Genomic DNA, 27958 nt, shown 5'->3' with positions numbered 1-27958 from the left:
GATCTCTGATACATTTTTCTTTTTTAAACATGAGATTATCTTTAATGAGAACTGCTACTCCTCGTTTAGCTGTTGTGTGGGAGGAGGAAAACACCTGTGCTGAGGCTAATTTCTCCAGTTTTGCATGTTCCACCTTACTCAGGTGTGTTTCCTGTAGAAAAATAATTTCTCCTCCTTCTTTCGTAAGTTTTTGGAGTATTCTCTTCCTTTTTATTGGATTATTTAGGCCGTTTGTGTTGAGAGATATACATGTAAGTTTCCCCATTACATTGATTTAGAAAATATTTGTTCCCTTTATATATGTATAGAAAGCCTTTAAACATAAGAAGAAGCCTACAAAGAATACATTCTGTGTGCATAAAAAACACCTGTGACCCGACCAAAATAACCAACCCTGAACTTCCAAATCCTGCCTCCTCTATATGGTTACAGCAATATTCCACATTGTTAGTCTTATGTGAAAAATGGGGTTAACTTTAATTAACCCCTGCCACGAGATGGTAGATGTGGCTGCAGTTATGGGACTGAGAGTAGAACATACTTGCATGGTCAGCTGCATACAAGTGTAAGGTCCCTCCAAATACTCTTTAATAGTTTATATACCGAGTACAATTAGGCCTCCTGTGCCTTTAATCCCCTTAATTAAAATAATAATAAATAAATAAATAAATCGCCTAAATAAATAAACACCAAGAAATACATCCCTTCTTCACATCTTCGCAGCCCTCTTTTATTTAATATCCATGTGCAGAGTTCATAGATGGGTTTTAGATCTCTTGTGCGGGTAGAGATAATGAATTTCAACTCATTTAAAAAGAACCTCTTTTCTCTTTGAGTTAATCATAAAATAAATAGTCGTAGCCTGTACAATGGCATCCATTCTGTCCTTAGGTCATGCCTACTCACTTCGATATGGAAGGTGCAGAGAAAGAGAAAGAACAAAAGGCTTCCAAAAACAGATAAATAAATAAAAGTTTGTCCCATTCAGCTTAAGGAGAGAGAGAGAGAGAGAGAGAGAGAGAGAGAGAGAGAGAGAGAACTGTCCGCTTAGTTTGAGATCATTTCCATCTCCCAGTTGGAAGTCATTTTCACAGTTTTAACTCCAAGTCTTCCAGAGGTCCGGTTACAGTCTCTCCGCCTCCGCTGTGCTTCTAGTTATGCGTTTTCTGGAATGGCTTGGATTGAGCCTCTGCTGCGCCCACCAGCACGTGATGCGGCCTCGGGTTGGTGGTGGAGAGTATTCCCTGCTCCTGTTGGTGCGCTTCTGCATCCTCCAGGGTGTTGTATGTCACGGACCCCCCATCTCCAAAGACTCTCAATCTGGCTGGATATATTATGTGTGATTTCACTTTTTTTCTTTCAGCTGTCTTCTTATTGAGGCATACCCACTTCTTTCTTTCTGTATCCTGCTCGAGAAATCTTGGGAAAAATAAATCCGGTCATCTCCAACTTTAACCTCTTTTTTTGACCAGGCTGCTTGCAGAACTTTTTGTCGGGTATTCCACTGTAGGAAGCGGACCACGAAAGACCGAGGGGTTGCGTCTTCTCGTGCCGGCTTCTGTGTGGGTGAGCGGTGCGCCGCAACTATGTGTATCGTGTCGGCAGGGATCTCCAGCTTTTCCACAAGCACTGATTTGATAAATCTCACCGCATCACCCCCCTCTGCTCCTTCTCTCACTCGGTAAATTCGTATATTGTTCTGCCTTGATTTGTTTTCGAGGTACTCCAACTTTTCATTCATCTTTTTTTGTTCTTGTAACAGGTGTTTTACCGTCACATTTGTGGTCACCTGTCTCTCCTCCAGCTGATTGATCCTTTGTTCAGCTTCTCCAATATTCCTCACAGCCTCTCCTAGAGTAGACCGGACTTCATTCACATCTTTCCGCATTTGCTTCATTTCTGATGAAAAGTTTTCGAAGTCCAACCGGAGTTCCCCAATCTGTTTGGAAATATCTCCTTTGAAGTCTGTCAGCATACTTTTGAGGCTTTGTTCAAGCCGACTCATTTCCATTTCTTTTGGTTTGTTTGTCACGTGCGTTTCCTTTGTCTTATTTCCAGCCCACATTTCCTGAGTAACTGCTCCAGATCTCAGATTCATACCCCTTGACAAATATGATTTAAGTATTCATTACACTTGAGTTCTAATTTGAGCTATTTTCGAGTTACATTTGGAGGTTTGTGAGGAGCCTCACTCACAGTGACATCCACTCGCGTGCAGTCAGTCGAAAAAACAGGAAACTTGAACAACATGAACCAGAGACGCAGAATTTATTGTGAAAAATCAATTTGATTTTAATGGAGTTTTTCTGTCCTGCAGCTTCTTCGTATTCGATGGAAAAAGAGGAAAAACAACAACAGAAATATGGCTTTAAAAACTGGACTGAAGAGGCTTCATCATCACCAAAAATGAACCACAAAATAATGGAAATGATATGAAAATAACAATAATTTCTCTCATTATGTCTTCCATCAAGGCTGGTTAAATGCACAATGTGCTGACTTTATTTATTGAGTGTTGGATGGTGGAGATGGTTGCAGGTGGTTTTGGTATTCTGACGGTCTGTGGGAGCCATGGAAGAGTCTCCAGGTGAGTCCAGATCCTGCAGATCTTTATTCATCAATCATTCATCCTAATTCTGTGCCCCTCAGTTGGGTTTTGGATGTTAAAGACAGACATTAGACATCAGATTGACTTGAGGAACGAACAGTTGACTGATGCTGTGTGGACCAGGATTCACACTGATTATTAGGATCAATATGCTCCGATCAGTATTGATGACAGCAGAGAGATGAGGATTGATGATATTGTCCACATCAGTATGAGGGTCTGTATTCATATGTGTGTTGATGATGGTGTCTCTGTCAGTGACTTTAACAGTCCAGTTCCATCCAGATCAATATGAAGCATGAATGCTTGCATTGATCACATCACTGTTGGTATCAGTGTGGTTAACAGCAGTCACTCAGACACTTCTAATAACATGTTTCAGCCTTTTCATCATTGAAAAACACTTCATGTCATCTGTGTCAGTGAAACTGACATCATGCAGTTTATCTTTTCAACACCAGGAGGCAACACATCATCACCAATGAAAGGTCCAGTGAGGAGGATTCAGTGGCACCTAGTGGTGAGGTTGCTGATTGCAGCCAACTGAATCCACCTCACCTCACCTTCCCTACGGTGACAAAAGGTGTGTCCCAATTCAGGGGCTGCATCCTTCGGAGGATGGATTTGAAGGCCGCTTACGTCATAACGCTGCGCGAAGGCTGTCCCAATTCGTCCAAATTCGAAGGATCCGACAAATGCAGCCGACAAATGCGTCCTCCTTTTCCCTGTATTTGGAGGATGCGTCGCTACTATCCTTCACGGCCTCCCATATCCCAAGATGCTTTGCGCACCGATTGTTTTTTTTAATAATGGCGACCTGTTGATATGAGGAGTTCAGTTAACAGTTAGCCTTATTAAAACTCTTCACTTACAAATGTTACAAGCTCGCATGTCAACCAATATCTTATTTTGGGTGAATACTCGATTGTGATTCGCTGCAGGGTCTCCGTTAAAAAGAGTTGTAGGACAACTATAAAAACGTTCCGGTCAAATAGCCCGATTGTCTAGCCTGACGGTTACCAAACGCTAGTTGGTAACCGTGGCAACAGAAACTCAGAACATACATTATTTCACAGTTTATTTAACACAACGGCAAGACAGTAGAAAACATGAGTGATTTTATAGTTTCCTTTAACCACATTTAATGATCAGAGTGAATCGTGGATAATATTTCTTGCAATAAAAATGATTTAGGAAACTATCTGTGGACTTTGAGTCTTTGAAACAAAATTTGGCATCATCCTCTGGACACACACAAGCGGTAAGAGGTGCACTTGCCCTCTGAAATGATAATTTGTATCACGTAACATAACGTTAAGCAATCATGTCACTTCCCTCCACTGATTAGGTCTAATATAACAGTTGCGCCGACCGAGCTGCAGGTTCTGTGGCCAGAGCCGGTTACCTTGGCAACGCGTCACAACGAGCGATATTAAATAGTCCACTCAGCCGCCTCTTGTTAAAAACTTACGATGTTAACGGTAAAAAAAAAAAAAAAATTAACGTATTAATAATTGATTTAATATTTATTTCTTTCGTAAGTGACCATGGTATAAGCGGGATAACGCCCTTCGAGGTGTCCATTATCAGAAATGGATGGACGACGCGGAGGCGTGAACCGTCCGACGCGAAGCTGTGAAGATATTCACATCAGGTGAATTTGTAAGTTGTATAATAGGCTACATTTCGCGCCTCTTACAAGTGATAGGAGCTGTACGGGCGCATCTCTGCACCCCCTACGTGTGTTTTTCCCGGGTTAGGAGGGAAGAAGTTATGACGTCGTGACGCAATCAGGACACGCTCCGAAGGCTAGACCGTCTCATTTACCGATAGTTGGTGCGGCCGACGGAGGATCCTCCGCAGGACCCAGCCTCCAGAGACCGCGTAGGCTGGGTCCTCCGAAGGATGCAGCCCCTGAATTGGGACACACCTAATGAAAGTGTGCCTTCAGGAGGCCAAAGGTCATTTCAATCCTGGCCCTCGTCCTGGCATGGGCATGATTGTAGGCCTGCTGTGCTTCCTGGGGGTCTGTGTACGGTGTCAGGAGAAAAGGCTAGCAGGCCTACCCCCTGTCCCCCAGCGAGACACCAGAGAATTCACCTGTCAATACAAAATCTCATCATCACAACCTCATGAATAGAGTGACATTCTTGACACAGCTATGATGTAAAAAGTGGTTATTGTGCATTCTTAAGTATTAGTCAGGACACTTACCATTCTGCAAGATGTTCTTGTATTTAATCTTGACTTGCTGCCATGTCCCAGTCATGTTTATACACACACACACACACACACACACACACAGACACGCACACACACACACACACACACTTATATGCTAAAACAACATACATGAGATAAGATCAACTTTATTTATTCCAAAGGGAAATTATCAAGGAGTTATAGAGTCTGATGGAGTTACATTTAAACAATTTCACTCACATCTGCAGTCAATTTCTTGTGTGTATGTATTTATATTGTTATATTTTGTACTTATTTTTAGTAGATGTGTCATACACCAACCTCACCACAACAAATTCCTTGTATGTGCAAAATCGTACTTGGCAATAAAGCTTTTTCTAATTCTGATTCTTCTTCTGATTTCAATTTCACTTACAATTTCAACTGATTCATAATCATGTTAATTAACTATTTGGATTGTAATTGTGATGGTTTCTGCGGAGCAGTAAGTGTGTATTTGTGTGCTGCTTGCGCATTCAGGCGGTCTGCAATACTTTGCCACGCTTCCTCTCGTTGTTTTATAACTGTGGTGGTGTTGCCTTTCTTTTTAATTTGGTCCTTCACCTCCTCTTCAGCCTCCATGAGGATTTCTGCCACCGACGGGGAAAAGTACGCCGTTGCTGAATCGGTGAATCTGTGATCGACGGCGGGGTCTATTTGAAGAAGCTGCGTGCACATACTTATCCAGGATAGGTTTCACTTGGCTTGATGAATGTCAAGTGTCCGTGTCTGCTCATCCTGGCTTGGTCTTTGTGCAACCGATTAAGCCTGGACGCTCAGTGATGGGAACAACGGCGTTTAAATAAACGGCGGTACGCCGTTACTTTTTTCAGTAACGGGTAATCTAACTAATTACTCTTACTGTCAGCATAACGCCGTTACCATTTTCGACACCCCGTTACTGCACGTTACTGAAGCCGCCTAAAAATATATCACCGACTTCATAACTAATCTGCAGCGTAGTGAGCATGTGAGAGTGTTGCAGAGTGACAAGGGAGGGGGTGAGATAACCACATAAGCAATGAGGATTGGCTAAGGTTTAGTAAGATTGCGTCTTCAGCCAATCAGAGAACTTGGGTGGGCGAGTGTTTAGAGCACATCCAAAGTGCTGGGTAGTAGATACAGCATAGTAGTGATGGGCACGCCAGTTCTTTTAGATGTACTGAATCTCTAGAATCAGTTCACTAGAAAGATTCGTTCAAAAGATTCGTTCACTGAATCACCGAATCATTCAGTGCTTGGCAGGAGGAGCCTGCGACTCCTGAACTGATATACGGCCGAACGGTTCAAGTTTCATTTCAGTGCACAACTTCCAGGACCGGGAGACGAGAGTGTTGTGACTGTGTTGCTTTGACAAACACATTTGTAAATATAAAACTATATATAACTATATTATAAATCATGATGTTTTAAGTGTCCTATCCTATGGTATGCTATTTAACTGGTCTACTCGGCAAATTGGGCTCAGTGAGTGATCCGTTCACTGAACGTATACCCCACAGTACATTCAGTGAAGGATTCACACTGAATATGTCAGGCAGGGCTCTGTCTTCCCCTTTTTTCCCTGTGTTTTCCCTGTTTCCTTGCCCCCTTGTGGTCTTGTCTGTCTTCCCTTGTCTGTCCAGGTCCGTGTTGAGAGGCTGCACCTGTTTCGGCAGCCCCTCCTACCCGCCTCCTCTCACACACCTGCATGTCATCACCTCATCACCTTCCAATCAACTGCTGCATTTAACCCCGGCTCTTCTCTCCAGTATTCGTCAGATCGTCTGCTTACCTCCGTGGTATTGTGTGTTCCTCTGCCAGCCTTCTGATCCCCTGTGTCTTTCTCGGTCCGCTGACCTGTGCTTTGCTTTTTGTTTTAGGAGCGTCTCGCCCTGTGGATAGCCCTCAGCCCAGCCTCGGTTGTGAGAGGAGTTGGAGCTCAGATTCTTCAGAGCGTGTTTTTGCTCTCGCTTTGTGTTCTTCCCGTTTTTGTGGACTCCCTTAGTTGAACTGTACAGAGTGGTTTTTGTGCTCTCGCCTTTTGTTTTCCCGTTTTTGTGGACACCCTTAGTTAATAAACCCTTTTTGTTTCTACCTGCCTGTGCCCTGTGTTATCTCTGTAGCCTTCACTTTGAGTTCGCCCTCCTCTGGTCTCAGGGTGTTCGTACACCCAACAGAATATGCACCGTTCCCTCGCAAATTGTCGCAATGAGATGATCAGACAGTCACGCGTTTTCTCAAACTTCGGGTTTTATACACTATTTGTTACATGCTGTGTCCTACTGTACTGTTGTTGCGGTGGCAAATTTAGCAGAGTTTAAAAAAAAGTTAGTTTTCTCCGAGGTACACTTGAACACAACACACCCCTGTCTCCCTCCGTCACTCCTCATTACTGCCAGCATAACGTTTTAAGTTTGTTTATGTTGTGTATCAATGATGCAGCAATGAAGTGAAGATGATGAAGAAGTTCTCCGCCGATACTGTCTTGTTCATATATAAACAGGTTTATTAAAACAAGTACAGCATCTCAGACAGCATGCTATGTCTGGGTGGTTTCAGCCAATAGAATCAACACACACATACAGCATCTCAGACATGCATTATATAGGGGAGTTGTGTTGACACAACTAACACAGAAGGGTTAAAAAAGACCTAATATGGTGATGGCAGAGCATATACTGCACAACAAAAGAGGGCCTAATATGGTCATGGCCTGTCAACCTTTAGGTTAAAGGTATTTACGAGACAAGAATCTCAATGCCCTGGGGGGAGAATGTCCTAATGAGAAGAGCAGATACTACATTTATCTGGAAACTAAATCTGTTAAAACAACGGGGAACAACGGTCGCCATGAAAGTGTATCCCTCAGAGGAAAATGATTCAGGAGAGTGTAGTTCACTGAGTGATTTATATGGCAAGCCGTTCCTGCCAGAAATACGCCACATTCAGTCGCGTTTCAACTTCATTACGGCGTAAAAAACGGCGTTGTTTTTGCGCATAACGGCGTAAAAAACGGCGTAAAATCTGAAAAAAACGGATGACATGAAGTGTTTTTCAATGATTAAAAGGCTGAAACATGTTAGAAGTGTCTGAGTGACTGCTGTTAACCACACTGATACCAACAGTGATGTGATCAATACAAGCATTCATGCTTCATATTGATCTGGATGGAACTGGACTGTTAAAGTGACTCACAGAGACACCATCATCAACACACATATGAATACAGACCCTCATACTGATGTGGACGATATCACCAATCCTCATCTCACTGCTGTCATCAATACCAATCAGAACATATTGATCCTAATAATCAGTGTGAATCCTGGTCCACACAGCATCAGTCAACTGTTAGTTCCTCAAGTCAATCTGATGTCTAATGTCTGTCTTTAACATCCAAAACCAACTGAGGGGCAGAGAATCAGGATGAATGATTGATGAATAAAGATCTGCAGGATCTGGACTCACCTGGTCAGAAGTCATACACATAATAGAACAGATGTTTGGGAAATTGGGCCAATTTAGCTTTATGGTTGGGAATAGGTTTTAATGGCCTTTGAAAGGATGAAGAATATTTATTTTGGATTCTGAGAATTACAGCACTCAAACAAATAACAAGAATCTGCAAAAAGTTGGAAGCCCCCAAAGTAAATAAATGGCTAGAGACTGTAGAGAATATTGAAAGGATGGAGAGGGTAACTTATAGAATTAATAAGAAAGAAAAGTTGTTGGAAAAAAGATGGGCTCGTTTTAAATTAAAGTAACTAGATATATCCTCTGCATACAGTAGAGATGAAGCCCCCCCCCCCCCCCCAAAAAAGGAAAAAACTACTTACTTATTTATTTTTTTGCTTACTGTTGGGGTATTTGTGTATATGTATTTTAAGTTATGAAAGGTTATGTTTGACTGTGCCACACGGCTGAAAGATAACAAAAAACTAAATATTGTGTCAAGTTATTTAAATAACAGGATGTGTATTGTAGGAATGTCGTATACTGTACTGACACAATAAAGTATAAAAAAAAAGTTTCCTTTTTTTCAGTTGTTTCTCATGTACCGTTGAAGTTTGAAGACATTTCTAAAAGTCTTTGACAGATTTGTTTAACAATGATTTCCAAACTTCTTTTTCTGCTTTCGAGGATGAAACTTGACTCCAAATCAAAGTTTGAGTCACAAACAGTATCACGACATGTTATCAGACACCAAAACCTCTGCTGGTCAAACTGACGACTTGTTGGTGGTAATAAAGTTGTTTGAATGAAGTGGACGTCTGCTGACGAGGTCCACGACCCTCAGGTTGTCTCTGGTGTTGAGGGAAACCTGTGCTGCTCTCGCTGTGGTCACTTGTCTTGGATTTTGAAGGTTGCTGTCTCCTTCCTCATGTCTTAATACGTCAACAAACAGTTCAAGTGTTATCAGCCATCAGGAATTAGTTTGTGCTCGCTCTTGGTTCTTGGTTCAGCTCGATGTTGTTGAGTAAAATGAACCATGAAAACACAACATGAAGTGAAACAATCAAGACGATATCTGATATTTTAACGGTTATTGGTCTCCTTGATTTCTAATAATCTGTATCAGCCCTGAAAAAACCGTATCGGTGGACCTCTAGTCCTGATCTGAGAGACACAACAAACACTCACAGCAACATTCAGCTTTGATTGGAACAAGATCCAGAATTGAAATCAACACACAGCTGAAGGTTCAAGTCAACAGTGTTTCCACAGTTTAATGATCACAGCTTCCATCTTTAAAGGACTGGAAGTGGAAGAAGTTCACAAAGTAAATGAGGAATCTTTTCAATCATTTTCAACAAAGTTCATTGATCAATTTATTCCAATAACCTGAAAGACTGATGTGACTGAGATCCTGCACAGACTCAACTGATCTGTTCAGCAGTGTTTCTCTAACAGGAGGAGACTCTCCCTCCTACAGAGGACACAGAGACACTGAGGAACCAGAACAGAACCAAAAACCAGGATAAAGAGGTTCAGTGAATGTGGTGTTGAAGGTGTGGAGGTGGATCAGTGAGTCAGAGGAGACTCTGTAGAAGGACAGAGTGCCAGCAGGACAGTCCACATACACTCCTACTCTGTGAGAGACAGAGGAGGAGGAGGAGGAGGAGGAGGAGGAGGAGATGGACATTGTTCTCTTCTTGTGACAGACAGAGTAATTACCATCAGAGCAGAAAAGTCTCCAGGACTGATCATTCCATCCAAACAAACACTCATCACTGTTTCCTTTCCTTCTGATTCTTCTGTAACTCACTGATACATAAACCTCTCCTCTCCACTCGACCTCCCAGTAACAGCGACCAGTCAGACCAGTTCCACACAGCAGCTGAGGCCACCGGTCAAACCTGTCTGGATGATCAGGATATGACTGATCCTCCATCACATATGTCATCGTCCTGTTGTTGTCAGACAGTTTGATCCTTCTGTTCACTGTGTTTGTGTCCAGTTTGAGTTCACAGGAATCTGATGGAGAGAAGAAGAAGAAAACAGCTGCAGTTATTGATCCATCATCTGTTGATTGATGGACAGTTTGATGATGACATCAGAGATGTGAATGAGTGATGTCACAGTTTGAAGATGGCTGAATGTGCTCTGCTTTGTTTTCATCAGTCAAATTAAAGACACACTTACACTTCCTCAGACCTGGTCTCAACCATCGGACTCCAGCAGGCTGCATCCTGAAAGGAGGAGGGGGGTCAGAGCAGCACCTCCTCTTTCAGCATGCAAACATGGACGTTACATCACTCTCATACACACAAACACAACATGTTGATCCGGCCTGCTTCTCCCTGCTGCTCCTAAACCTCTTTAGCTCTGCTCAGACACTGACAGCGACACTGATTCTCTCTCATCATTAAATCTGCCTTCATCAGCTCATTTCCTCATTTCAATCTGTTGCTGACTTCTAAGCTGCTTCACTCATTGAGCGCTCTCTCGCTCTCCCACCTGTGATCATCAAAAATCAGTCTGACTTTGTCTTCACTGAACAAACCAACAGAGCTTTAATCATTGGTTATTGGACACGGTTCTCCTCGTCATGTCCCATATGTGACCATGCTTCATGTGTTCATTAGAATTGTGAATACTGTCAATAAATTCAATATCTGAGACAAGTCATCATGACTCTGTTGTGTGGAAATCTTTTCATGTCAAACTTTCTGAAGTTCACCAGAACAAGAAGAGCCACTTGATGTCTGCACATGGAAATATTAACAAGCCATGTTTGCTGTGAAGACCATGTTCAGTCCAATTGTTCTCCACTGATGAAGGAACAGTCCAACATTTTGAGAAAAACACTTGAATGAAGCATCTCAAAAGTCCTGCTCTGTCCTGTGGTTGTCAGGTTCCAGCAGTTCGAACTAAATAGAACTGCTTTGGACTTATTGGAAGCTTGTTTTTATGTCTTTTGAGGACAAAAGGACATTTGTCAAACTGACAGACAGTTCTTTTTCCATGCAGAGATCTGTCCAAACTGCATCAATTATGACCAACAGGTCATTATCATGTTTGTTCCTGGAGATGTTCTCCTTGAGACCTCCAACACAAATATGTCCTTTTCATGTTCAACCAGTGTTTATGTTGTGATCAAAGGACAAAGGTTTCCTACATGTGTGATTGTTCACGTCTCACTCACATCCACCATCAACCAAAAAGACAGACAACATGTTTCCAGCTCTTCCTCCTCTTTCACACTGACTGACTGTGGCTGCAGCAGCCTCTTCATACCTGAGAGTGTCCAGTCTGCAGTGAGGATCCTCCAGTCCAGCAGACAGCAGCTTCACTCCTGAGTCTCCTGGATGATTGTAGCTCAGGTCCAGCTCTCTCAGATGGGAGGGGTTGGATCTCAGAGCTGAGGCCAGAGAAGCACAGCCTTCCTCTGTGATCAGACAGCCTGACAGCCTGAAAACACACACAACAACACACACGGAAGATCATCTGAGGGTCCTGCTGTGTCTGTCAAATCATTGCTCTCAAAACGCAGAGATCTGATAGGATGAGTAGCATCACGTGGGAGGATTTACAACACATAATAATTCTTAACAGTTTCTGTGTTTTAGGTCAACGACTTCACACTTGACAATTCACTTCCTGAGGTCCTCAGCGACACCTTTGTGGTAAATAATCATGACTGAATCAGGAATAAAGCAATGTCCACTAATCAAAGTCACATGACAACAACACAGAAATGAGGATTTCCATCTCAGCCGGACTTCATAAATGAAAGGAATATTGAGAGAAAAAAACTGCAATTCAATATATGTATTGTCAAATGTGTGGATTTCTGAGGTTAAAGAAAGACGTCAACGCTTTTACAACAAACAGTAACTTGATCTGACCTGAGAGTTTCCAGTGCACAGTGTGGACTCTCCAGTCCAGCAGACAGCAGCTTCACTCCTGAATCCTGCAGGTTGTTGTTACTCAGGTCCAGCTCTCTCAGACTGGAGGCCTGAGATCTGAGGACTGAGGACACAACCTCACAGCTTCTCTCTGAGAGGTTACAGCCACTCAGTCTGAAGAAGAAGAAGAAAAAGAACATTTATTTTAAAATGTTGAGTCTCTTCTCAGCATGTGTGCAAATCTTTGTTGTTCCATCATAAACATGTTGTAGATGTGAAAACAAATCATCAGTGAATCACAAATGAACATCCAGAAACCAACGTCACATGACATAAAAAATGAATCTGGGAGAAAATGAGGCTCATTGATATTTTTAGTTTTTGTGAAATGATGTTCAGAAATAATTTCACAGCCTTCAGTCGAACATCGTCTTTTGTGTGAATGTGAAAAAATAGTATGCACGAATCTGAATGTGTGAGTTTGATTTAAAAAATCTCACAAATGAAGGTTTAGCTGTAGAAATATTTTTCCATGTTTGAAAAGGTTTTGTGCAAACAGATAATCTGAATATACTTCAGATATTTTCAGCAGTGAAGTTTCAGAGTCTGAGAGACTGAAACACAAATTTCCTATCTTTGTGAGTGACACTGAAGTTTAAGCTACAAGTTCACTGAGCTGGTAGGAAATAATTCACTGAGCGTCTCTCAGTCCACACAGGCGTCCATTCATTGTCCTCATGTCTGTAAGAACACAGCTGTGCTGCTGTTCCACTGACTGAAAGCTCAGAGTTGTGTGATATATTCAGAGGAACAGTTTGAGTCAGCCATAGAGGCTGTGTTCTGTGGAGCTCTGGTTGTGTCTGTGGTTGAGGCTGTCACAATCCCTCCTGATGGCCACACACGTCAAGCACCACTTTGCTTCATTCTCTGGCGAGCTGGACCCAGACCCAGCTCTGAGACTGGACCAGCACCTGCCAACAGCAGTCTGTCCAGCCATTGGATGGGCCCTGCAGTCGTCATCTTCCCTGATGAGTCCTCTCTCTCTGGTCAAAACAAACCCTGCCCACACCTGACCTGCTCCACACGAGGTTCTGTTCACAGTTTCAGACTGAACTTTAATTCTTCTCCTGATGGTTTTCTCTATGAGGATCCAGACTCTCTGCTGAGGGAATACGTTCTGTCTGCAGACCTGCTGAGCCAGACGTTCAAAGCCGTGTGACCACAGAAGAACAAACCTGATGCTTCATGTTGTTTTCAGCCACAGGAACCTTCTTGCATTTAGCTGGTAATCAATCATTTTGTCTCTGTTTGCTTCAGGTCACATTAACACTTTAAATCTGACACAGCAGATCTTCAACACACTGAAAGAATGATGAAGGTACAGAATCGAGAGACCACTTTGGATCCTGGTTTTATGTTTGGTCCTGATTTACTGTCAGTTTCATTTGACACTACTGGTACTGCAGCTAATAGAACAACTGATGAGTTTATTAGTATTTATCATCGACTCGTAGCTTTCTGTCAGCATGTCTCTCTTGTCTTATTTGCAGGAACAGTTTTGATGAACCAAACATCTCTTCTTTTGGAATCTGCACAGAGGCTGATGAAGGAAACCTCAGTGAACAAAGAAAGCTGTTTTGTCAAACTTACATCGTAGTTCATCCTCCAGAGCTACACGTGATACAGCCTCTATGCTTGTCAATACAAACAGTAACTTGATCTGACCTGAGAGTTTCCAGTGCACAGTGTGGACTCTCCAGTCCAGCAGACAGCAGCTTCACTCCTGAATCCTGCAGGTTGTTGTTACTCAGGTCCAGCTCTCTCAGAATGGAGGACTGGGATCTGAGGACTGAGGACAGAACTTCACAGCTTCTCTCTGAGAGATTACAGCCACTCAGTCTGAAGAGAAAACAGTGAAAAAATGGGAACTTATTCATTTTTCTTTTGTTAAAAGATTGAGCATTTATTAATGACTAAATTCTACTTACAGAATTTTGTTGGAGGCTTTGACTACTGGCAGCAGCCTCAGAAGAGCCTCCTCTGAAGCAGAGAATTTCTTCAGGTCAAACACGTCCAGATCTTTGTCTGATGACAGTAAGATGAAGACCAGAGCTGACCACTGAGCAGGGGACAGTTCATCTGTGGAGAGACTTCCTGAACTCAAGGACTGTTGGATCTGATCCACCAGAGAACGATCATTCAGTTCATTCAGACAGTGGAACAGATTGATGCTTCGCTCTGCAGAAGGTGTCTCTTCAATCTTCTTCTTGATGTACTTGACTGTTACCTGATTGGTTTTTGAGCCACTTCCTGTCTGTGTCAGCAGGCCTCGTAGGAGAGTCTGATTGGTCTTCATGGAAAGACCCAGGAGGAATCGGAGGAACAAGTCCAGGTGTCCATTTGGACTTTGTAAGGCCTTGTCCACAGCACTCTGGTGCAGCTGTTTTAGTTCATGTTGTCTGTCTCTAAAGACTTTAGACCACCAGGAGTTTGCTTGTTCTTCTGACAGCAGATTGACTCGAGATTTGATGAAGGTCAGATGGACATGAAGAGCAGCCAGAAACTCCTGAACACTCAGATGGACGAAGCAGAACACCTTGTCCTGGTACAGTCCTCTCTCCTCTTTGAAGATCTGTGTGAACACTCCTGAGTACACTGAGGCTGCTCTGATATCGATGCCACACTCTGTCAGGTCTGATTCATAGAAGATCAGGTTTCCTTTCTGCAGCTGCTCAAAAGCCAGTTTTCCCAGAGACTTAATCATCTTCCTGCTCTCTGGAGTCCACTGAGAATCTGACTCAGCTCCTCCATCATACTTGATGTTCTTCCCTTTGGACTGAACCACCAGGAAGTGGATGTACATCTGAGTCAGGGTCTTGGGCAGATCTCCTTCCTCTCTGGTCTTCATCACATCCTCCAGAACTGTAGCAGTGATCCAGCAGAAGACCGGGATGTGGCACATGATGTGGAGGCTTCGTGATGTCTTGATGTGGGAGATGATTCTGTTGGCCTGCTCCTTGTCTCTGAACCTCTTCCTGAAGTACTCCTCCTTCTGTTCATCAGTGAACCCTCTGACCTCTGTCACCATGTCAACACACTCAGGAGGGATCTGATTGGCTGCTGCAGGTCGTGTGGTTATCCAGAGACGAGCAGTGGGAAGCAGTTTCCTCCTGATGAGGTTTGTCAGCAGCACATCCACTGAGGTGGACTTTGTAGCATCAGTCAGGATCTCATCGTTGTGGAAGTCCAGAGGAAGTCGACACTCATCCAGACCATCAAGGATGAACAAAACCCTGAACTCTTCAAACCTGCAGATTCCTGCTTCTTTGGTTTCAGGAAAGAAGTGATGAACAAGTTCCACCAAGCTGAACTTTTTCTCTCTCAGCACATTCAGCTCTCTGAAAGTGAATGGAAACATGAACTGTATGTCCTGGTGGGCTTTGTCTTCAGCCCAGTCCAGAGTTAACTTCTGTGTTAAGACCGTCTTCCCAATGCCAGCCACTCCCTTTGTCATCACTGTTCTGATTGGTTCATCTTGTCCAGGTGGTTTAAAGATGTCTTCACATCTGATTGTGGTTTCTGGTCCGTGTGGTTTCCTGGATGCTGTTTCAATCTGTCTGACCTCATGTTCATCATTGACCTGTCCAGTCCCTCCCTCTGTGATGAAAAGCTCTGTGTAGATCTGATTCAGGAGGGTCTGCTTTCCTGCTGTAGCGATCCCCTCAAACACACAATGGAACTTCTTCTTCAGGTTAACTTTCAGTTGACGGGGACACACTGAGGCAAGATGTTCTGAATGAAGACACAACAAATAAATCAATAAGTGATTGATAAAGTTCAGATGAGAATTTAATGGCCTTGTCTGAACATATTTTGGTCCATCTGTTGAGACATCAGTGAATGTTCAACTGATCCAGCAGTTAAACCTTTCGAGAAATCCTCTTACTGCTCTGCAGACGCTCAGCCAGCTCCTCCTCCTTCATTCTCCTCAGGAAGTGCAGCGTGATCTTCAGAAATGCCTCTCTGCTGCTCCTCCTCTGCTCTGCATCATCATCCTCATCCTCCCCCTGACTCTCTAAACATTCTGGGTCATCTGGACTCAGAACCATCTTGATCTTCTTCAGCTCGTTCCTCACAAAAGTGACAATGTTCTCCTCCAGCAGCTGGAACAGAAGATTATATGAATGACAAAAAGTGAAATCACGGAAGCAAACATCAGATCCATGTTGGACAGACTGACCGTCCACTGGTCTAAAAAGTGCAGCGTGGAGATTATTGTGAACAGAATAGATGTGAAAGCAGCTGTTGTACATGTACAGACCATAAAGATGGCGTCCAGGTGAGTTTGATGCTGCTGGGAAGACTGACCACTGTGAACCTCTGAGCTCTTCTGGTGGACTCTGTGGAGGAATCATGAAGAATTAGCTCACATCATGTCCGTCCACACAGAGACAAACACCAGCTGAAGGTCCTTTGATAATCCAGTTCCTTTTGCTAACTGGATGCTAACTGTCCAGCACAAATTGGCAGTGAGTCACAATAAAGTGAGTGAAACATGAGAAAAGCAAAGAGAGAAGCAGAGAATACTGGACCAAGGAAAGCTGAGGGTGATTTCACATCCAGCTGTGTTTCAAATGAAAGCTGGAACGTTCTTCTCTGGACTACATGAAGGAAACAGGTGCAGTTGTTGCTCATAGAAGTTGCTCTGGCTCTTTCTTTTATTCTTGGACAACATGTATTTGTTCTTGTCCACTTGTTTGACACACAACACATATTTGAGCTTTGTCTCCTCTCTGAGCTCCTGCAGTCTTTAGTTACCCATAACACCCTTCTCTGCATCATACGTCTTCACAGAGGCACAACTCCAGCCTGATGTGAGGCGCCATGATGTCGCCGTCAGTGTCGTTCTTGACTTCGTGAATCCATCAGCAGCATCAATCACAGACTGTGTGTTTCCTCAGACTCTCTGTGTTGCTTCATTCTGTGTTTCACAGCAGCTGATCTCAGTCCAGCTGTTATCACTGACATGTTTGTGTTTGTGTTGTCACATGACTGAAAACCACAACATGTTGATTTGATGGAGGAACTCAGTGGAATCAGGGTTAGCCTTCGTTAGCATCTGTTAGCCTCAATCAAGTCACTGTTTTATACTCATGCAGTCATCAGTCAGAAGGTGTGTGTGGAGGAAATGTTCAACTGGAGTCAAGAGTTGAAGACTGGTTATACTGGGCAGCTTCCACATGTGAGGATATAAACGAATGAGAAGAAGAACGATGATGAAAATAAACAAACAGGTTTAAAAAACTCTGGATAAATAGCAGTTCAAACAAGAATCTGTAATATTTTAATGTTATTAACAGTTTACCTCTTTGCAGCAGACGGTCGATCTACTTTAAAGTCATTGAGGCGACCCATCGACTGTTCACTCTTCAAGGACACACAGCTGGGTCCAGGTCCAGAGTCAGATTCACGTCCAGGTCTAGGTCCAGGTCCAGGTCCAGGTCCAGGTCCAGCAGAGTCTGGTGGGTCCTGCTGTTCTGGCCTTCAACACAACACACACAGAGTTTTGAGTGTGAATAATGATGGTGAAGAGATTCGAGTGCTCTGACATGGAGACGAGTCCTGGACAGTCAGAGATCCTGGTCTCACCTCTGAGCTTCGGTCTGGCCGTCATCGTCCCCACACAGACTGGTTTTAGAGGGACGGACTCCCTCCTCTCTGTCCTCACACCGATTCATGCTGCTGAACTCACGTCAGCTCACACACACTTTGATCTGGAGAGGAAACACAAATCATTCATGTGCACATCAGCTGAAATCATCCTTTCATGGTTTCTCCTGTCCAAATATCAGCTGCTCCTCCTCTGATTGGCTGTTATCTCGTCTTTCATATCAGTGTCAGCTGAATGCAGTCAGACAGCAGTGTGAGGCCGAGCTGCTGTACTTCTATCAGTCCACTAGATGGCGCCATGAAGCTGCAGTGAAGTGAACACACACTTGATGCCTGGACGACCGTTGACATCCACTGACACACACTGACTGAATCTGACAGGAAGCTTCAGTTTGTGGAATATTCAGTAAATTCAACATGACTGAAAGTTTCTTTACGGCTGAACGATCCTCGATATTAACAAAGTGGTCGTGACGTAAAAGTGGACCGACTGTGACAAAGCGTCTCCAGATGATTGTGATGGACCTCAGCTCGACACGTTCGACAGGTTTCACATTGAGAATTGTTCTTTACATTTTACTGCATTCGTGGATTTTACATTGAATTTTTGTTGTTCTTCTTTTGCACAAAACCACCATCACCTTTGCACTGCCCCCATTCCCACTGTCTCAGGTTTTGCAGTATAACTTGTATATTACACTCATACTGCACACAGTACATGATTATCTGTGTATATGTGTATGTATATATGTACTGTATCTTCCTGTAGTTTTCGTTTTTATTTCTTTTGTGATATTTTTCGAAACTTTGCTCTGTTTCAGTGTTTTATTCTCATGTCAAATCTTGGAGGAGCTGTAACTGCATTTCATTGGTCAATCCTGTTATAAAGATAATAAAGCTGAACATTGAACCTTGATAAGGAGCCAAAGTCCACAGAGGCAGCGTGATGATTAAACTGAGATCAAAAATGAAGCTTCACTTCACACAAACTAATGTGGCAGCAACAAAAATTAGATTTCACCTGTGAGAACAAAGTCCATCAGAACGGCTCCTTGAACAGTTAGATTACTGGATTATTGTATCACTGATGGGTAACGAGTACTTTAATGTTGGAGTTGGTCGACGTGGAGCAACTTTTAACTGTTTTATCGACTTTGAGGAAGTTAAACAAACTGATCATTTGTTTTGATTTAAAGTCTTAATTTGAAAAGTCACAAAATGAAGTAAAAGTCAAATATTTATGGAGTAGAAATAATCAAACAAAATACAAGTACATCTAGACTGTACTGAACTGCAGTACATGAGTAAATTAGTTTCTTTCCACCACTGAGAGATCCTTTCAAAATAAAAGCCTGTCTCAATCAAGCCCTCTCAGGTCATATTAACGGAGGAATCTTTATTTGATTCTTGATCACATTGAAGCACAAAGTGAGAAAAAGAAGCAACACTCGTTGCTGTTGGAGGAGAGTTCAGAGCTCTGACAGCTCATTTAGTGACACAGTTACAGATTGAATTGAGAAATAAAAGGTTTCAGCTCCTCACAACCCTCTGAATGCTCCTTCCTGCTGTCTCCACATCAACTATTGAGGATCAACTCGCTCTGCTTCTGCTCTTATTCCAGCGTTTACACTCACAAACATCCACACAACATGGCCGATGATTTTAACGGAGTTGCTTTCACCTCCTTCGTCCAGATCTTACAGTTAAGCTCGGAATTTGGAGAAACGATGGACAGAGCTGCAGATCGATGCTGTTTGTGCTGAAGCTAAGCTAACAACAGCTTGAGTAAAAAACACCTGAAACGAGTTACTTTACCTTCAGCTGGAGCTTCAGAGGAGAAAACAAACTGCGACACACCGAAGGCAGAAAGTGAAAGTAATCTTAAGACACTCTACAAGCCCGAACTTGCAGGTCTGCTTGAAGCTGCTTCGTTTTTTTCGGGACACTTCAGCTGCAAAGACAGCTGGTCTGGCTGCTTCTGATGATGATTGTAATCAGATATGACAGGGTCAGAGTCGTTCTGTGGGTTGTTTTTGCTGTTTAGCAGCGAAAGGAACGGAGCTGCAGACGTCAGATGGAGTCACTGGACTTCATGATATGAACCAAAGATGAACAAAACAATGAACAGCTGGAAAAGACCCTCTCCTCTTCGAGTGCTGAGACCGTCTGTGTGCTTCTCTCTCTTCAGATTTGAGTATTTTCATCAGAAACCAACACCTGCTGTGTTTTGTGTGTATAATGGCTAAAATGCTGCTCCACTGTGACTCTACAAGTGATTGAAGTTTACAGGTTTGTGAGATTTGGGTTCTCATCAAACACACTTGCAGCCGTCAGATTGGACTTTTGTCTCATGTTGCCAGGAAGGAAGCATGTTAGCGCCATCGTGTCTTCCATTGGAATTCATTTCTGTGTTAATGACTCAGGATGATGAGACATCTTTGCTCTTTCTTGTCTGTTACCTCTGAAAGAACATTTCTGCACGCCGAGTGATTAAAAGCACCTTTATATCCAGGTACAACAATGCACCTGCTGCAAAGGTGCTGAACTGTTAGCCAATGAGCTACAGCTGGAGCCACACGCCATGTTGTGCCTTTATGAGGCACAAGTGTTCCCTTCCATTCAGAGACGAAATGGATTGAAAGAACAATGAAACTAAATCCTTATTTACATGTGAACTGATCAGCTTTCAGTGGATTTCAATGAGAACGTCGCTCTGCTGGGAAACTTGTAGCACGTCACAAAAAGCAAAAGGTGGAAGGAGCCATTCGCTAATCGATGAGCGCAACAAAACTCCACTTCACAGCGTACACGCAACAAAACTGAGCGCAAAGTACACCGACGAGACGCAAACTCCTGATTCACATGCAGGGTTGGAGTCGGTGTTTCAGCACTGACGCTGGAGGCATCGGGCTTTGAGACGTTCATCAGTCACTTCTGAAGGCCAAACACACATGTGGAGCACCGATTTACAGATTTAAAGAGGAGGCTTCAAATTCTGAGCCTAACATGCAGAAAATGAACAGGATATTAAATCTGCATCAAACAAATTCAGGAAATTCAAATGTGGGATGCATTTCGACTCCTTCCAGGAATCCATGAAAATAAAAATATGAATTGAAAAATTTGAGCTTGAAAACAATCAGTTAATGAGTTACTTCACTGCATTTTTACTGACAGCAAATCAGGATTTGTCAGCGTGACGCTGGAGCCTCCTGGGTTCAAGCCCTGAAGTGTGAAAGGTTTGGATGATTTGCAGCAGCAACATGAAGACAGTTTCCAAAGATGAGATGTTTCAGACGCCCAGGCAGCACACTCGCTGCATCAGCTGTTTTTATCATCAGGGGTTTTAACAGGAGGGTTTAAAGGTGCAGCAGCATGAAGAGCATGTGACACGAGAAGGTCTGAAATGGAAACAAACTATTCTGGATGGAAAACAAACTCAGTTTATATGACCGGTTAGTCTTAGTCTGAGTACTTAGTTTAGTCTTAATCATAAAAAGTGAGAAGTCATATGGACTGAATGTGTATGTGATGACCCACTGAAGACATCATTTCATCATATATTAAGGTAATCAACCATACGTCGAACAGGACATTCATTTTTCAGTTTAGCCATATTTTTTCTGTATAAATCCAACAAATTTACCTTGAAAGTTCCCTGTAAACAGAGAGGTGGACTTTATGGGTGCACTTACTGTCTATTTTTCAAACTACGCTCATTAAAAGAAGAAGCAAAGAAAACACTAACACAGCTGACCAAGTCTACAAAATCCAAGCTTTAAATCAAGCATGTCTGCAGGAGACGGTTCATTCCTGAATCCAAGCAGTCGTTTAGTGTTGGTGTATTTACGTGAGGTGGACCATCAGTACTGCAGGACAGTCCAGACGCCTCCTCTTCCACAGTGATGGTCCATCTGTCCTCTGAAGACAGACGTCAGGAGGTTCAGTCGGGCCCTGAAGTCCATTCCTGCATTGCATAAAAAGAACAACACTAAAAGTCACTGCAGCTCGTTCAGACTCAAAACTCCTTCACAGACTGAATGACCTCAACTGGAAATGTTTATTTTACAGTGGCAGCAATTTCATGACACAGTCGAGACGTTTTTATGTGTCTTCAGACGCTCATTTTGTCGACGTTCACATGAAAGTCAACAGACACCAACATGGATTTCTGTTGTCAAAAGACAGAAAACGCTCAGATAGCGGCAGATAACGACAGCGACATGTTTTTACACCACCAACAGCTGGAGGCAGTAAAAACACATCAACATTACTCCAGTATCCAGAGAGAAATCTCGTCCATCGTCCTTGTGAGTGTCCTGGACTCTCAGATCACTGCATCATGGGTCAGTGACAAATAAGGGTTGGCAAGATGAGAAATTCAAAAACTTTTTAAAGTTCTGTTTTAAAGCATTCATCAGGTCTGTCAAAATGTACATTTTGTGTTCATGTTGGTTTCATGTCATTTGAAATCATGTTTGTACCATTTTTTTTTACAAAGATCACACGGAACGTGCCCGAAAATGTCAGATGGTGTAACCGAAAAAGAACGATAAATTTTAAATGTTCAATCCACCTAGAATGCATATAAATGCAGCCATAAAAATAATTACCTGATTTTAAAATATCACATGAAAACAGATTTTATAAGGATGACCTCCAAATTAAAATTTTAGGCTTTTTTAAATACATTGAGTGGGACATATACTGTAATCATCCTTTGTGTTCGAAATAATCTTTGACAAGTTATGTAAAAAATGTTTAAAAACATCTTATTGCACTGCAATAGAGGGTTACTTTATATTCCACATTCATTTTTACGTATATTATAATATTTTCATGAAAAATACTGGTTACGCCAATTGCCACGAACCAGTTACACCACCTGACTATGTTGCTTTTATAGTCAAAGGTCACTGTTTCTTGAAACAATTGACAGTGAAAATCAAGAGTGACAGTCACATGAATTCAAGCTTAATTGAACTTTTTTTCAGCATAGAAAAACATTTGACAAGAATCAGGGAAGCTCTTTAGTTTAAAAGAGACAAAAACGTGTGTGTGTGCGTGCGTGTGTGTGTGTGTGTGTGTGTTAGAGTGAGAGAACAAGAACTTATTTATTTTATTTCATTGTAGAAAAACATCTGACAAGAATCATCACGTTGAACTCATTACCTCTATTATGATTTTAGCAAAGAAATATATCTAACAACTAATCAAAAACTCTGCATATGTGTGTGTGTGTGTGTGAGTGTGTGTGTGAGTGAGAGAGAGAGAGAGAGAGAGAGAGAGAGAGCACGAATGAAGGTAGAAACAGAAGGGGGATTGAAAGCAGAGAGAGAAGGGTTGGACCTTGTGTTTAGTGCCATGTGGAGGTTTTTTTCTAGTGGAGTTGGTGTTTCAGAGAGGAGTGTGCCAGTGTGACAGAACGTCTGAATCTTAAAGTTCAGGCAGTGTGTGCTTGGGAGTGTTTCCAGTCCTTCGCTGTGAGTTTTGAATGACGCGAGTTCAAAGGTTCCGGCTCAGAGACAATGTTCAGCACATCAGACTCGTAATAGAGAAGGAGGTCAGGTGGTTGAGGCCAGGTGAAGACATTCTTCCCACCCATTATATTACAACATAAATCGGCATCATAAACTACTGATATTTGATCAAATTGACCTCTAACAGAGAGGTTTGTAATAGGAGTCAAATGGTGTAACCGGTTACACCATTTGACATTTCAATTTAAAATTATGGACACATATGTACACACACGGCCTTTGTGTGAATATTTCAAACATGATTTTTAAAGTAAATACTCATTTTTATAATTATGAGGATTAATAAATGTTTTCCTGGGGTCGTACCATGTGACATGTAAACATAAGCATACCTGACCGTACCCTAAAAATGTCAGATTATCTCTAATTTGAAAGAGAGTTACTAACCTTGGCACATGGCAGTTAGTCTCATCAGGGGTCCTTCTCTGTGATGTCATTTCCTGTCACATTGTCTTCTTGCATCATATGACCAAAATGGCTCCTTGAATGGTGGTTACACCAACTTGACACTTCAGGATTTTGACTTGACGGACAAAATTCCCCAAATAAAATAGAATATTCTGAACAACTGTGTTTTATTACTTTTATTTACATTTAAATAAATCTGATGAAAGATTATGCCAAACTAGTTGATAGCAAGCTTTTTTGAAAATTTTAAGCAAGTTAAACTATTTGGTACCAAGTTTTTAGGGTTACACCAAATGACATTTTTGCCATTATCCCCCAAATATTCTCTAAAAATATATTAAAACCATATATTTCAGACTAGGTCTTCAAAAAAAGGAATGTATGCAAGTAACATGTAAGTTTATTTTAACATTTTAACCTTTTTAAATGTAAGCAAATCAATGACACAAAAAAATAAGCATCACGTCATTGACCCTTAAACATCCCAGCTGAAATTGTGGAGTGTCTTTTATCCCTGCAGAGTCAGATCCACGCAGCTGTTTCCCAAGAGAGTCCCTGTGCTTTTATTAGAGCCGGAGAACAAGGCCGACCAAAGCTCATTTTTTCTGAGGAGCTTCTGTCCCGGCTCATCGACATCGCTTCACCAGTGCCTGCATCGCAAATCTGTTGGGTGTCAGTCAAAGCACAATCTTTCAGCGTATGCGTGAACTTGGGTTGTCCACATACATACAGCAACTTATCAGACAGTGAGTTGATGATGCTGTGCTGTCCATAAAAAGCAAGATCCCAAATGCAGGATACAGAATGGTCAAAGGCTGTCTGCAGGCAGATGGGCACAGAGTTCAGTGGGATCGCATCAAGGAGTCTGTGCACAGAGTCGATGGTCCGGGTGTTTTGGAAAGGATGACACAGCTGGGGTGCATCGTAAGAAGGTCATACTTTGTGCATGGCCCTTTATCATCAGTCCATGTGGACACAGACCATAAGCTCATACGATAAGGCAGTTATTTACATATTTATTTATTGGAGGGAGGTGACTTCTCATTGTCATTTTATCTTTTGTCTTCAAGGTACATCATCATCATATTTGGAGCAATAGATGGGTATTCCAGAAAGGTTTGTCACCTTTGATTACAGTGCTTTATTATCTCTGTACATGTTTGTGTTTATGTATTCACTGTTCATTAATTGCGTACTTACCCACACGGTTCACAGCAACAGTAACAGAATTTTCCAAAATTTTCACAACGATAATCATATTTCACTCCATCACTTTCAGTAGATAGTCCCAGATGGCAATCGTAGGGAGCAATACTGATTGACTTTACATGGCCACCACTGCTCAGTGGTCTTCTGGTGCAGTGTCCTGAATATACACCTAAAGATCAACTAAAAGTTAAAAAGGCCGCACTCAGAAAGACGTCTTTACTCCAAAACACACAGAATGTTTTTTGTTTTTTTTTGTTTTTTTGGCCAATCATATGGAGAAAAAATATGAGGCGAAGAGGAGAAGATAATGAGAAGAAAGGGAGTGAGAGGTCAAGAGTAGCAGGAGGATGAGGAGGCAAAGGAGGGTGTACAGGAGGAAAGGAGCAGGGGATAAATACGTTAAAACATTATATACTCAGAACTTTACAAAACATTTTGTTCATCCGAATCCATTTCCATGCCTGTAATGACTGTAGAAACCCTGTACCCAGAGAGTACATATGCTAACCCAGAAATTTAGGGACATAGTGCAGATGTGTCAGAAAGCTTATTTAAATTCTTATTTAATTTTTATTTTATGCTTATGTTTGGTGTTCTTGACTCTTATCTATTCCTGTTTTTACCACTGTTGCTATGTCTCCTGAATTTTCCCCTAGGGATCGATGAATATTATTTATCTTATGTGTTGTAGGCCTTCGTATTTTGTCTCCACAGATTCAAACACTCTTTGTCTTTCTATACAGATTTTCTATCTGGAACCAGCAACAAACCACCGCTCAGACGCTGCTCATTCATTTTTCCTGAAGGGAGTGGAAAAACTATGGCTGGCCTTCAGGTACACAGTGATATAAACATGGGCTATTGTTTCCATGCCCTAATTACTCATTTCAGTCATGTTAGATTTTGTTGTGATGGACATGACTGAACATTTCCCCCATGTATTTTCAAGGGTCAGGGGCGATGAAGGCGTTGAAAATGTCGCCATTGCTGAGACCGTGTTCGCTGTTAAAGGCACTGGAAGAGGGAGCTTCATATTTGGGCGGAGTGTACATAATCAGAGGGTACAATAAGAATTGACCTCATTTGCTGTATATAAATAGTAAGAACATGGGAAATTATTTTTGGAAAGTAATTTCAGTCAGACAGTTTAAGTTATTATGTTTCAACTGAATAAGTGCTGTTTCTGATCTAGAACAGAGCGCCTGTGGCGAGACGTCTGGACCAGCGTGACACATCTATACTATGAAGTTCTTCACAGTCTCGAGGAAGATGGCCTGCTGGATTCGGCAGATGTGGTTCATCTGTTTTGTGTCCACTATGTTTTCCTTCCACGCCTGGCAGAGGCCCTTCACACCTTCACAGAGGGCTGGGACAACCATCCTTCACGGTCTGAAGGCGGACTCTCCCCGAACCAGCTCTGGGTTTTGGCTCACATGAAGAACCCTTGTGACGTGAAGGAAGATTTGCAGGTTTGTTGATGCTCAAACTCGAAGCGCTGTGTCCAAAGGCAAAGTCCAGTTGACAAGTTTTGTTGACCTGAATACGTGGAGGCTAAAGTTTATGTAAAAACAACAACAAAATTGTTTAATTATGATGTTTGCGTGTGTGTGTTACTTTATTGATGTGATCACACAATTAGAGCAAGTCAACAAAGCAAAATTTATGATTGATGTTTTGTTTGCTTAAACATTATACATATTTGACTGTGGTTAAATGTTTTCTATCGTCACTGCAGTATACCTGTGTAGGTCAGTGAAATATTTCTAAATCATTAGCCTCATAGCTTAATTGGCCAAGTCATATTTTGGCTAAATTGTGGTATCTACCCAGTTCTACTCTCCTAACACTGCTGAATCACTTTGCATCATCATGCTAAAAACCTTAAAATATGAGTTAGGCAGTTATTCTATGAGGCTAACAAATGCTTTTTCATTCAAAATAATCTTAAAAGGAAATTTTTTTCTGGAACATGGAGCTATTTGGAACTGACTGGGAGATGTTCGACGCTGTACATGAGGAACCAAATGTGGTTCAGGTCCAGGAAATGGAATGTCCTCTGACTCCTGATATGATGGAAACTGTTCAGAGACGTTTACATAATAATGGTTCCGTGTATTGAAAGGCTAAGGGCAAGACAAGAAATGCCTGAGATGCAACGAGATCTTGCAGAAGTTGAAATGGTTGGAACTCTGACATCAGTTCAATTTGACATGAGACAGGAGACCCAAACATCTATACTGAAATGTATGTATGTGTAAATGTTAAAACATAGCTCAAACAAAAGATGTTTCCTTCGTAGTCATCAGAATTTTATTTGTGAATTTCCCAAAACTTGATCATAATTTTGACTTTGGACAAAAAATGATTTGAATACAAAAGTAACATTTAGGTAAAAACTAACTCGAGTAAACCATCATGAACAGTAAAGCAATGGCTTTGTAACAGTGACTTAAAGTTGTCAGCAGTAAATTGTCACATAAAAATGACAAAAGAATAAAACATTTGATTTAACGTGTCACAGTTACTTGGTTGTTTTTCTTTCGACTGAGTGGTTACACCCTGTCAAAAGTTTGCCCGTGGTGTCAGACCTGCCAACCTGTACGCATTTTGCGTAGCAAGTACGCAATTTGACATCTAAATACGCTGGTACGACTCGCCCCTCTAAACTACGCAGAAAGCTGCGGACATGTGAGTTCTGTGGCAAATGTGCACGTGCGGTACTCATGTCTGACAACACGATGTAGCCAATCATTATAGAAAAGCGGAGAATAACGAGTCTGCCGAACCTATAGCGTAACATCCCCGCCCCCCTCCTCCCTGCCTCCTCCTGCCCTCTGCCTCCCTCTCCGTCCTCCGTTCCCCACTCGCTGCAGTTGGAGTTTAAAAAGGTAAGTGTGTCAGCGGACCTGCCAGCTGTTGGTAAACGTTACGCGTAACGTTACTTTCACTGT

The 27958-nt window shown here is 42.2% G+C and overlaps 1 protein-coding gene across 1 annotated transcript; it reads right to left on the bottom strand.

Moving 5' to 3' along the window:
* Positions 1 to 9758: 9758 nt before the first annotated feature.
* LOC143315637 (protein NLRC3-like) lies at positions 9759 to 26386 on the bottom strand. The gene is made up of 9 exons (XM_076722965.1): positions 26249 to 26386; positions 17546 to 17709; positions 16502 to 16580; positions 16127 to 16343; positions 14169 to 15972; positions 13906 to 14079; positions 11570 to 11743; positions 10475 to 10521; positions 9759 to 10306 (listed from the first exon to the last, which is right to left on the bottom strand). The coding sequence occupies exons 1-9, from the start codon at positions 26384 to 26386 to the stop codon at positions 9759 to 9761; spliced, it is 3345 nt and encodes a 1114-aa protein (XP_076579080.1).
* Positions 26387 to 27958: the final 1572 nt, after the last annotated feature.

Source organism: Chaetodon auriga, chromosome 23 (genome assembly GCF_051107435.1).
Source record: "Chaetodon auriga isolate fChaAug3 chromosome 23, fChaAug3.hap1, whole genome shotgun sequence".
In the NCBI taxonomy this organism is placed as follows: domain Eukaryota; kingdom Metazoa; phylum Chordata; class Actinopteri; order Chaetodontiformes; family Chaetodontidae; genus Chaetodon; species Chaetodon auriga.
Note: the sequence above shows the minus strand (reverse complement) of the source record. Positions and strands in the feature narration are given on the sequence as shown.

Coding starts and splice junctions, on each gene's coding strand:
- LOC143315637 (XM_076722965.1), bottom strand. CDS start 26,386: ATGGTTGTCCCAGCCCTCTGTGAAGGTGTGAAGGGCCTCTGCCAGGCG. Junction 17,710..26,248: donor AGACTGTGAAGAACTTCATA/GTATAGATGTGT, acceptor CCAGAACAGCAG/GACCCACCAGACTCTGCTGG. Junction 14,080..14,168: donor AAAGCCTCCAACAAAATTCT/GTAAGTAGAATT, acceptor TTTTCTCTTCAG/ACTGAGTGGCTGTAATCTCT.